At 38.2% G+C, this 12,666-nt stretch overlaps 1 protein-coding gene and 1 long non-coding RNA gene across 2 annotated transcripts; one reads left to right on the top strand and one right to left on the bottom strand.

The window, feature by feature from the left end:
• Positions 1–775: 775 nt before the first annotated feature.
• On the bottom strand, positions 776–12,362 carry LOC114261711 (putative ureide permease A3). The gene is given in 10 exon segments (XM_082871108.1): positions 776–1,445; positions 1,580–1,851; positions 1,853–2,104; positions 3,253–3,353; positions 3,455–3,498; positions 4,782–4,955; positions 10,454–10,593; positions 11,109–11,164; positions 11,167–11,416; positions 12,231–12,362. Coding segments are annotated over 9 exon segments (1,137 nt in total). The 5' UTR covers positions 12,234–12,362; the 3' UTR covers positions 776–1,445; positions 1,580–1,734.
• On the top strand, positions 1,175–2,259 carry LOC145791124 (uncharacterized). The gene is made up of 2 exons (XR_014330842.1): positions 1,175–1,489; positions 1,615–2,259. It is a non-coding gene; the product is annotated as an uncharacterized LOC145791124 (long non-coding RNA).
• Positions 12,363–12,666: the final 304 nt, after the last annotated feature.

The following is a 12,666-nucleotide window of genomic DNA, read 5'->3' as shown; positions in this document are numbered from 1 at the left end:
CACTAATAAAGACAATATATTTTTTAATAAAAACAAAAAATATATCAATTTTTAGGCATTTGTTATCGCGGTTCAATATTTTTTTTTATATAAAATCTATACACTTTTTTAATACTTCTTCCGTCTCAAAATATTAATCCCTTATTTTATTTTTTATTGTTTCAAAATATTAGTCACTTTTTAAAAATCAAAGACTAAAATAATATTTATTTTTTATTTTGCCCTTCTTTTAAATTAAGGGTAAATTACAAGCAACTCTTTAGGTTTGATCAAAATACAAATCGCCCCCTGTGGTTCTGAAAATTACATCTCACCCTCCGAGATTTCTAATTTCATAACAAATCGCCCATTTTATTAATAAATTATTAAGTCAATTAACGATTTTTAATGATATTAGAAATATGTTTCAATTAATAATTTAGGTAATTTTATTCATGTATAGGAGATCAACTATGAATTTATTTTTTTAATTAATTCTGTTAAATAAAAAATTCTAATAAGGAAATATTTGTAATTTTTTAAATCACAGAAGACAATCTGTACTTTAAGTAAATCTTGAGAAATGTATTTATAATTTATCCTTAAATTAATTAATACCACAAAAAAATATAATTATGACAATTAATATTCTCTAAAAAAATATACTCTCAAAAAATAATTTTCAAAAATTAATTTTTTTAAATAAAATAATTATACTATAAAAAAAAATTAAATTTCCCAAAACAAAATTATATTATTTTTTAACGAAGTGAGTATATTTTCTCTAACATTTCAATTTTAACAAGTGAGGATCCTTATCATATTTATTGATCTCCAACACTGCTTATTGTATTATTTCAAAGAAAATAATTAAAGCCACACCTATAGCCTACACCTATTTGTAGAGGGTATTAGAGATCTAAAAGGTGAGATTGAAACAGGGTTCACTCTCTCACCCAAACTCGGTATATACACCCATTTAAAAAAAAAGAAATGTTAGGGATAATGAAAATTTTGTCATAAAAAGGATCATGAAAAATTTGTGACCCTTAAATTATCTTGATTAGTGTGTGGTACTTTATTGTAAGTGTAATTCAAATGTCACAAATCTTTCATGACAATTTTCATAAAAAACTTTTCATGATACCTAGCATTGCTGTTAAAAAAACTCTGCATATACCCCCCTCTCTCTCTCTCCCTCCCTCCTTTATACCTTCGATGACCAACGTTCCAGCTGCTTCTTGCCGACCGACTCCACTGCAGTTCTTCTTCCTCCATTCTTTGACAAGTGCTAGGTCTTCTCAACTCCACCACATAGTTCCTTTTCATCCAAACAGCCCAGTATCTATCTCCTCTCTCCACACCAAACATTTTCCAACCTCAGGCCCAGCAATTGCATTACCGACGGCAGACCCAGAGCCATCCTCACTGATTATGGAGTAATGGATGTATGAATAGATGTGTACCTGTTCATGAAATTGCCAATCAGATTTAGATATACCCAAATTCTGTAAGTAATATTTGAATTTAATGGATATCTCGTATGTGCTATTAATTTTTTTTTTTTTTTTTTTTTTTTATATATGCTTCATATTTTTACCCAAAATCTTGATCGAATTTATTTTGCATCTGGAGTTGTTTGATTTTGATAGACGGTTTCATCTCACAACGAAACGCGATTTTCTCTCTTAAGAATCGCGTTTCTTACACGATTTTGATTCGGGAACGCAAAATCGCGTTTCTCCCACAAAATCGTCACCTACTGTAACGATTCCTGCCAGCTTGACCTCCCACGAACTGAAGACCATTCCCAAACCCACAAAGAAGTCCAGCCAAAAAGGCCCAACGTCTACCGTTCCAATCTGTCAAATTAAGCCCTTAGTGACGATCTGGGTAAGTTCAGCACTGGATGATAGAGGAAGTTGATATTTAGAACAATTGCAATCGCGAAACAAGAGACGGAAAAATAGAAAAAAGCAGTGTATACGGTTAAGTGAGCGACACCATCTTTCAAGGTGTGCCACTGATCATTTGTTGCCAAGTTGAATGCCGGCGAGAAGAGAGAGAAGCAGATTCCGGCGAAGAAAGTTATGCCCAATCCAATCATAGTGCTCTTTCCAAACACCTGCAAGCAGAATCGTATCAACTGTTGGTATATTAGAGTGAGAGAAATGAATATGCAACAATTATGCTTGGAATTGTTGAAGCATTAAATTTGCTTGTATAACATATGATATGCATAAAACTCAAAAGGAAAATGTTGGGAGGTTCCAAATTTTTTACTACATAAATGATCAAATGTCTTATATGAGTGTGGGACTCACAAAATTGCGGATCTTACACCTATATGAGAGATTTGGTCATTTATTTGGTAGAAAATTTGATATCCTTAGTCTTGTGCATTTTTGTGACTTCTATTTATTGACACTATGTATGCCAATGTCTCATTTGGGTGAACCTTATATTTGTAGAAACTTATGTTCATATTGACTGATTTTTATAGACAAATCATATTAACCAATCAAACAAGTCCAAAGGTATAGTAGCACAATGGTGTTGTTTTGTCCAAAAAAGAAAAAAAGAGAGAGAAGTAATGACTCAAATTGATAAAATCAGAGTTTAGCGTTTGGAACGGAATGGTATAGGAAAGTGATTCCTGATTACCTATTCCAATGGGAATTACATTTCCCAACTAAATAGGAATCTAGTTCCCCTCATTTCCACATGAGAATCTCACATTTCTTGAGGAATGTCACCCATTAAAGAATAAGTAGAAAATAATTGGATCCACATTTTTTTATAAATTTTATCATTTTCCCATAGAAATTTCCGAATGAAACCAAACATTTGAAATTACTATTCCCATCAAAATTTGTATCATCCAAAAATAGCCTAGAGAAGTTGGCCTATTGAGTATTGCTTTAGATAAGAAAAGTCGAAAAGGAAAATAATACTCCCTCCGTCCTAAAATAATGGTCCCTTTTGGGGAATCTAACTTTTTTTTATAGTATAATTATTGTATTTTAAAAAAGTTAGTTTTTCAAAATTACCCTTTGATAGTACATTTTTTTGAGAATATCAATGTCATAATTGTACTTTTTATATTATTTATGAATTTAAAAGAAGGGCAAAATAGAAAATTTATATTATTTTTGTACTTGATTTTTGAAGAGGGACTAATATTTTGGGACAATAAAAAATAGAATAAGGGACTAATATTATGGGACGAAGGGAGTACAAAAAAACTAATTAATCATAAACTGCATTATCAACCTTAATTGCTCTTCTGTTCTCAAGCTCTATAAGAAAGCCAGCACTCCCAAATTTTGCCTTCTCTGCAGTACTACTTCCATTCTCTGGATCCTTTGTTTCAACTATAGATGTTCAACATTAGACGAAGAGAAAATATAAGATGCCAATTTATTGAATGAAAATGAGCGATGAGATACATAATTCAGATCCTAGAGTCTCTTACCTATGATCGGATGTGTTTCTTTAGACACTAAAACATCTGTAGCCCTGCCAAGTGTTCATTTTTGGAGTAACGTCAGTGCTTTACGATTCACGGTGTATAACAACTAAAAAGTGTCAACGCTAGCTGAATATTTTACAAAATTTGATGCCACTGAAAACTATTGAACATATAACATTTGGATGAATGGAGGCAGTGTTTGGCGGCTGAAAAAAGCATATCCGTAAAACAGGTCTTTAAAAAAAAAATAAGTAGGTAAACTACCAATGGATCCTAATAGTTGGACTTAATTCCTATCAAATCCTATTGAAAATAAGTCCTAGTAAAATCATCACTAAAAATAATTTTTTGTGACTATTTTTTGTACGTCACTAAAAATTGACAATTAGTAACTTTTTTTTATCACCGTTTTTATAAATTGTCACTAAAACTTGCAATTACTGACATTTTTCTGTGATGAATTTTTCAAACTGTCGTTGAAAGTTGAAAATTAGTGACTTTTTGTAATGATTTTTTTAAACTATTGCTAAAACTTATCATTAGTAACATTTTTTGTGATAATTTTCAAATTATCGCTGAAAATTAACAATTAGTGACTTTTTTAATAGTATTTGATGAAAAACACCATTAATTTTCATAGGACCTATTGGACAATAAGTCCACCTATTAGGATCTATATGTAAGTCTCCCAAAAAAATAAACTAAAGTGTCTACTACACAAAAAAGTTGATACTTTTCAAAATACAAACTTGATAATTTATTCGGATGACCAAAGTGTTGGGGTAGCATGGATCGTGGTAAGTACTAGACACTAGCCATTCAAAAGTGCTTATGACCTATTGCCCTAATTTTTTATGTATTTATAGTAGAGGGGAGGCAGTTATCTTTATAATCTCTTACAATGAGCATAGTGAAAGCTGCAACTGTCGTAGACGTATCCCTAGTTTGAGGTGAACTATGTAAATTTTGTGTTTTTTCTATGTCCACATGAATTATCTTTCTTGTGCGTTTGTTCCTTTTTGTGTTTCATGTTTCATTGATCCTGTATCATGGATTCCTAACACAAAGAAGGTTCAAGTTCTTTTCATTCTTTGGGTGCTGTTATAGGCAAGAACTCCAACAACAAGGATATCAGCAGAATAAATTATAATATTCACAGTCAAGAAATTGCAGACAAACAAAATTAATTGACTTGGATTGAACGAGGGTGAAACTAAGTTGTTGACCAACATAAAAGATAAAACTATGAAACAAGAATTCATAATAAATAAATCACTCAAACTAACCATGGTTTGCTTAAAAACTACAATTAGCTAAGAAAAGAATATACCCAGACTGAGTTTTGTCGTCGTTTGAAATAATACTAAGCTTTGCTTTATTATCAGCCGCATTAGATGTGTGAACAGCAGAGCCAGGACAAACTGCAATCAAGAAGCATCCAACACCAGGGAAAAGAATCACAGCATTATTGATTTTTTCATCCAAGAAGTAGTTTATGGTTGTGTGCCTGTTACAATCAAGACAAAAGACTATGTAAAATTTTTATATCATGCAATGAAATCAATTTATAAAAGTAATTTTGCTGATGTTAGTATATAATTGTATATAATTGTTAATTGTATACTTGTTAATTGTTAACTTTAGCTTTAGCTTTAGCTTTATTCCTTTAGCTTTAGCTTTATTTCTTTAAGCATTAGTCTTTATACTTTCGGTGGTAGTGGGTTTGTTTGGTATCCAATGTGCCATATTTCTCTCTATAAAGAGAGAGTTCATTCTCTTTGTAATATGCAATATACAGAAATATTTCAGAGTCTCTCTCTCGCTCTCTAGCTTCTCTCACTCTCTCAAACTAATCTTTCATGGTATCAGAGCCCGGTTTACATTTCTGGCAATTTTTTGTTTAGTCCCGTATACCGTGGCACTACATTAAACTGCTCGAAATTACATCAAACTGCTCGAAATTTTCTCCTGATTCCAACGGCACCAAGCCCGTTCTCAGAATACCTCACACGCGCCCACACGCGCCGCCCTTGTCCTCGGCGCGTCAACACTTCCGCCACCACTCTCACACGCGCACACACGCGCCATCTGCTGTTGCTCACTTCCGCCACGAGCCAACACGCGCCCACACGTCCGCGGCTCCCATACGCCGCGCCTGCTACCGTATGCCTCTCGTGCGCCACTTCGCTAGTGTGCACCCGCGTGCGCCAAACCCGCTACAGTGCGCCGCGCCTGCGCCTGTCTGCTACCGTGCGCCGTCGCCTTCCTGCTAACGTGTTCCTCTCTGCACTCTGCTAACGTGCGCCGCTGACATCATTGCTGACATCATCTCTGTCCAGCATACCTTTCCTTGCTATTTTCGACCTTCCGGACTCACTGGTACACTCTGTTTTACCTAATTTTGCTCCTACGGGTCTATTTCTATTACTTTAACCCTACTCAACTAGTATTATGGATCGTCATGATGTCTCCCATCCCATTTCCGTCATTTTAAATGGTTCAAACTATGTTCTGTGGGCCCAAGCCATGTCCTCTTTCCTCAAAGGCAAGAAGCTCTGGCGAATTGTCACCGGGGATGTGACTAAACCAGTAAAAGACAGTGCCACTACTGAAACTCCTACTCATACTGCTACATATGAAAACCGACTTGAGGAATGGGACAGTAAGAATTACCAAATCATTACCTGGTTTCGTAATACCTCTGTTACCTCTATCAGTCTTCAATTTGGCCGCTTTCAGCTTGACTCTGTAACTACTCCTGCGAAGGACATCTGGGATTTTTTGAAAGAACGATACCAGACTACTGGTCTTGCCCATCAATATCAACTTCAGAACCACCTTCACCGCATGCGCCAAGAATCCACTCAGTCCATTAATGACTTCCTTTCTCAAATGTACTCTTTTTGGGATCAGCTTGCTCTTTCAGAACCAGCCTGGCATGACCCAGAAGATGCCGTTTTATTTATTATCTATCGCAACCAGCAACGGTTGGTACAATTTCTCATGGCTCTTACCTCCTCTTTTGAGCCCGTATGTGCCTCTCTGCTTCATCGCCATCCATTGCCCACTCTTGAACAAGCAATTTCTGAGTTGCTATCAGAGGAGACTCGTCTCGGTACTCTTCAAACTCATCATGTGGACTCTGTTCTTGCCATTCCTCCGTCCCGGCCATCATTTACCCAGCGGACCACTGCTTGCCTCTATTGTCAGAATCGGGGCCTTCCTTCAACCCATCTCCTAGTCAATTGCCCCGTTAGATCCTGCCGCTACTGCAACAAACTTGGTCCTGGTCATCTGCAACAGGATTGTTTTCGCAATCCATCCCGCTCATCCTCCAATAGCCACTCCTCTCGCGGTGGCTCTTCCCGGGGAAGCTTTCATCGCTCCGGGAACCAGTCTCATCACACTGCTACCGCTGCTTCCGAGAATCAGTCTCATCACACTGCTGCTGCTGCCTCCGGGAATCAGTCTCATCACACTGACACTACCTCTGCAGGGTTCTCTGAGTCACCTGCTCCATCTACCCCTCGCTTTTCTCCGACGGATGTAGAGGCCATGCTCAAACAACTTCTCTCCCCATCTGGTACACCTCCTCCTACTGCTTTGTCTGTAATCCCAGGTAACTCTTCTTGGTATTTTGACTCTGCCTGTTGTAATCATATGACCTCCAGTTCTACTATCTTTTCTTCCTTATCTTCATCTCCTCATATTCCCTCAATACATACTGCTGATGGTTCCCTCATGTCTGTTCGTCATGTTGGTACTGTTTCCACCTCTTCTTTATCTATACCTCACGTTTATCATATCCCTGCTCTTACCTTAAACCTTATTTCCATTGGTCAATTATGTGAACTTGGTCTAACTGTCACATTTTCTGCTACTGATTGTTTGGTACAGGACCCTCAGACGGGGCAGACTATTGGGATCGGTCGTAAGCATGGACGTCTCTATGAACTCCTTCACCTTCATGTTCCTGCCTCTCCTCAGATCGCTGCTCCTACATCTACTTCCTCATTCTCTCCCTTTCAACTTTGGCATTGTCGCTTAGGGCATATTTCTGTTAATCGCTTAAGGTCTTTGGTTTCTAGTGGACAGTTGGGTCATGTAATTCCCGATAATTTCGATTGTATACCCTGTCAACTTGCCAAACAACCTGCTTTATCATTTAATAAAAGTACTTTTGTTTCCCTTGCACCTTTTGATCTTATACATTCGGATATTTGGGGGCTCTCCCCTACTACTACTATGGGGGGATCTCGCTATTTTGTTGTGTTTATTGATGATTTTTCCCGGTTTACTTGGCTTTTTCTCATGAAAAATAGGTCTGAACTTAAAACACATTTATTATCGATTTGCACAAATGGTCCACACCCAATTCTCCAGAGCCATCAAAATTTTTCGCTCTGACAATGCTATGGAATATCGGAATTCAGATTTCCTTTCCTTTCTTCAGCATCATGGTACACTGCCTCATTGCTCTTGTGCTGGCACGTCCCAGCAAAATGGCCGCGCTGAACGGAAACTTAGGCATATTCTTGACACTACTCGCGCTCTCCTTCTCTCTTCTTCCTGCCCTGAAAACTTTTGGGGAGAAGCTGCCCTCACTGCTGTCTATACTATCAACTGTGCTCCTACCCCTGTCATCCATAATCAAACTCCCTTTGAACGTCTGCATGGCACTCCCCCTCCTTACGCCAATCTCCGGGTTTTTGGCTCTGCCTGCTTTGTTCTACTTCAATCCCATGAACACACCAAGCTTGAACCTCGCTCTCGTCTTTGTTGCTTTCTTGGGTATGGAATTGAACATAAAGGCTTTCGCTGTTGGGATCCTCTCTCTCAACGTCTTCGTATCTCCCGCCATGTCGTTTTCTGGGAACACCAAATGTTTTCCTCACTATCCTCCTTTCACTTACCCGGACTTCCACTACTGCACTGTTTACTAATCCTTCCATAGATCTTTTCTCTGCTGATTTTGATACAGGTTCCTCCTCCATCGAGACGCCCTTGCTCACCCCTGATCCTGTCCAGCCTGCTCTCCCTGAAGGTCTACCTCTTGTTGCCACACCTCCTTCTCCACCGGCTCTTCCTCCCACCGATCCTCCTACGGGTCGACCACGCCGGGTAACTCAACCTCCTATCCATCTTCGTGATTATATTGTTGGATCTGCTACCTTCTCTACTTGGCAGCAAGCTATGACTGATGAACTCCATGCCTTGGACAAAGCTCATACTTGGGATCTTGTTAATCTTCCTCCTGGCAAAACTGCGATTGGCTGCAAATGGGTTTACAAAATCAAAACACATTCTGATGGCTCTATTGAACGCTACAAAGCTCGTCTTGTTGCCAAGGGTTTCAACCAAGAATATGGCATTGATTATGAGGAGACATTCTCTCCTGTTGCTAGGCTTACCTCTGTTCGCAGTTTACTTGCTGTTGCTACTGCTCGCCACTGGGGGCTCTTTCAGATGGATGTCAAAAATGCTTTCCTCAATGGTCATCTTCTTGAGGAGGTCTACATGCAACCTCCACCTGGGTCCACTTTTCAACCTCATCAGGTTTGCAAACTACAGCGTGCTCTCTATGGTCTCAAGCAAGCGCCTCGTGCTTGGTTTGCTAAGTTCAGTTCTACCATTCATGACTTCGGCTTCACCTCTAGCTCCTATGACTCTACTCTTTTTATACGGACTACTTCTCATGGTACTACTCTTCTTCTTCTGTATGTGGATGATATGATTATCACTGGTAATGATAAAGCTGGTATTCTCCACCTCAAACAATTTCTCCACCAACAGTTTGAGATGAAGGACCTTGGTACTCTTAACTACTTCTTAGGCCTTGAAGTCTCTCATGATTCTACTGGTTCCTATTTGTCCCAGGCCAAATATGCATCCGATCTTCTGGCTCGTGCTGGTCTTACTGATTGCAAAACTGCCTCTACTCCGGTTGATCCTCAGATTCGTCTCACTCCTCTCGATGGGACTCTTCTCTCTGATGCTACTCTTTATCGCCAGCTCGTCGGCAGTCTTGTTTATCTCACAGTCACTCGTCCTGACATTGCCTATGCTGTTCACATTGTCAGTCAGTACATGTCGGCTCCTCGCACTCCCCACTATACTGCTCTACTCCGCATCCTTCGCTACCTCAAAGGCACTCTATTCCATGGTCTTCACTTCTCTGCTTCCTCCTCTCTTGACCTCCGTGCCTTTTCCGATGATGATTGGGCTGGGGATCCTACGGATCGACGCTCCACCACGGGATTCTGCTTCTTCTTAGGGGATTCTCTTCTGGCTTGGCGTAGCAAAAAACAATCCCTCACTGCCCACTCTAGCACCGAAGCTGAATACCGAGCTCTTGCTGATACTACTCAGGAACTTCTCTGGCTTCGTTGGCTCCTTGCTGATATGGGTGTTTCTTCATCTGCTCCTACCCCTCTCTACTGTGACAATCAGAGTGCCATTCAGATTGCTCACAATGATGTTTTTCATGATCGCACCAAACATATTGAGATTGATTGTCATTTCATTCGCCAGCATGTTACCTGCGGTACTGTTCATCTTCTTCCTATTGCTTCAGTCGATCAACCCGCTGATATCTTCACTAAAGCTCATCCTCCTGGCCGTTTCAATGATCTTGTTTCCAAACTCAACTTGGTTGATGCTTTCCCTCCTTGAGTTTGCGGGGGGCTGTTAGTATATAATTGTATATAATTGTTAATTGTATACTTGTTAATTGTTAACTTCAGCTTTAGCTTTATTCCTTTAGCTTTAGCTTTATTTCTTTAAGCATTAGTCTTTATACTTTCGGTGGTAGTGGGTTTGTTTGGTATCCAATGTGCCATATTTCTCTCTATAAAGAGAGAGTTCATTCTCTTTGTAATATGCAATATACATAAATATTTCAGAGTCTCTCTCTCGCTCTCTAGCTTCTCTCACTCTCTCAAACTAATCTTTCAGCTGAGAAATAAAGTTCTTAAAACATAAAAATAAAGGGAAAAAAAATTACCTATAACAACAGTTATGCTTGCAGTGATCACCTCAGTCACGGATAAACCAACAAAGGCCAAGGAATATTGCGTGGCCAGGTTTCCAAGGCTTAGGACAACCCCACCAGCCATTGCAAACAAAACAGAAGGCCAATTGTTCTGTATCAAATATCCTTGACAGTTCAAAACCTAGGCACAACTTGAACAGTGTATACATAAAACCCAATTTCGTACAAAATGTTGGCTCAACATGACAAGGGCTCTTTACTGGGGGATATTATCTGCAATATGAGGAGGTTTGCAAGATTAAAAAATATTAGGGATTCTTACCTAAATTCTAAAGCTAGACATGTGTTCCTTGAATGGGGAATTGAAGTGTACTGTAAAAGTAGGCATGACGAGCTAAAAGGGTAAAGGTTGGCATTTCCAATATTAGATCTTTATAAGGTGTTGCTTAAAATGTCTGTCATGATGATTGATAGTTTTCCACTTTGTTCTTGGTTATAAAATCTTACTCTACCAAAATAAATAAATAAATAAATAAACTCATACATTGCACATATGAAGTTAGATCGTTCGATTCATAAGCATTTGAAATGCATCTATTTTGTAAAGCAAGCATGTTTAACTCCTATTTCTAAGTCCAAACACCTCCTTAATTAACCATGAAAGACACTTGCCTGAGAAAGTTGAGTCAAAAAATTTGGCTCCTCAGCCGTGCTCGTGCCATCTCACCGAATGTGAAAGCAATGATCACGGCAGCCAAGAGATTCGTCATTGTGTAATCAAGGTAAGTGTGCTGAGGAAGACGGCCTCGCCTTTCCAAAAGGGTCAAGATAGCAGGCCATGTGCCCAAGAAGAAGAGGGCAAGCAACATACAAGCTATAGCACCTCCTTTGCTTTCAACCAGACACATGTTCGACCCAATAGCCAAAACACTCTCAGTTGGAAGAGCAATCAGGGAAGGAATACCAGAAAGGTCCTGACAAAAGAAAGAACCAATTTGAATCAGACTCTTTTCAATTTGCTAAGGCTGTGTTTGGATCGAAGATTGAGAGGGGATTCCTGGAGGGAAAGGAAAAGGTGAGACAAATTTCGCCTCTGTTCCATTCATTTTTCCCTTCTATTTTTCCTTTTCATCTACAAATTCCTACTTGAATCTTCGATCACACACAAACCTAAATTGAGCAGATCCACTGATTAAAAGTGGCCAAACAGTAGTTGGAAAACTAAAATAGTATAGGGTAGTGATTATCTTTCTGACTAAAGAAAAACCACTAAAATGTGAAAAGGTCTAATTGGTTTATTTGAAAACCATACCTGTCATCAGTCACTATAACCAACTTGAATCAAAGTTCACATATATGATTAAAGAGCAAAGAGACTCCCAAAAAGAAAAAATCAAGAATCAAAAAAATTGGTGATACAAGAGTTCTATGAATCAAAACAATGGTGGTGGGGAATAAACAAATAAAAAATAAAAAACAACAATGATAGAGAACACTAATTTTGGAGCTCTAAAAAGACCACTAATAACATGGCACTCAATAAAAAAAAAAAAGTACAACACCAATATTAAAACATCAAATCATTTATGATGGGACCCACTGCCACATCATTAGTAATAGCACTAATTAGTGCTCTCACTCATTTTTCATAAAAAAAAAATAGAAAGAAAGTAAGAAAGACAGGAAGCTAAGAGAGCCAATAGATCAAACCCATAAAGCCATACACAACCAACACCCAATGATTGAATCACAAATATGGGTATGTATTAGCATCAATCAATCACTTACCATTCCAGAGAAATTCTAGAATACAAGGTACTGGTTCTAATACAAAGTAAGAATAGAGAAGACAACTAGTCCTAATGTTTTATCGTTCAATGAAGCCAATTGTATGACTCTATTCTGATTTGGGTGTCTCAGAGAGAGAGAGAGAGAGAGTTCACCTACCAATAAAGAGATGTTTCTGAAACAGTCATTCGGCAGGAGACCCCATTTGGGCCCACAACCCCGCCTGAGAACCATCAAACAACACAAAAAATTTTGTAACATTACGAGGTGTAAATCCTATATTTTTGGATCAGATATTTAAAAAGAGAGACCCATTATTGTTGTTTAAAAAATTTAAATAAATATATTTTTTAATTTTTATGAAAAGATGTATAAAAAAATAAAAAAATAATGTGATAAAAAAATATACTTATATAATCACATCCAAACAAACTTG

The sequence above is a fragment of the Camellia sinensis genome, chromosome 5, assembly GCF_055761805.1.
Source record: "Camellia sinensis isolate YWXY chromosome 5, ASM5576180v1, whole genome shotgun sequence".
NCBI lineage: Eukaryota > Viridiplantae > Streptophyta > Magnoliopsida > Ericales > Theaceae > Camellia > Camellia sinensis.
The sequence above is the reverse complement of the archived record's forward strand: the minus strand, read 5'-3'. Positions and strand labels throughout refer to the sequence as shown.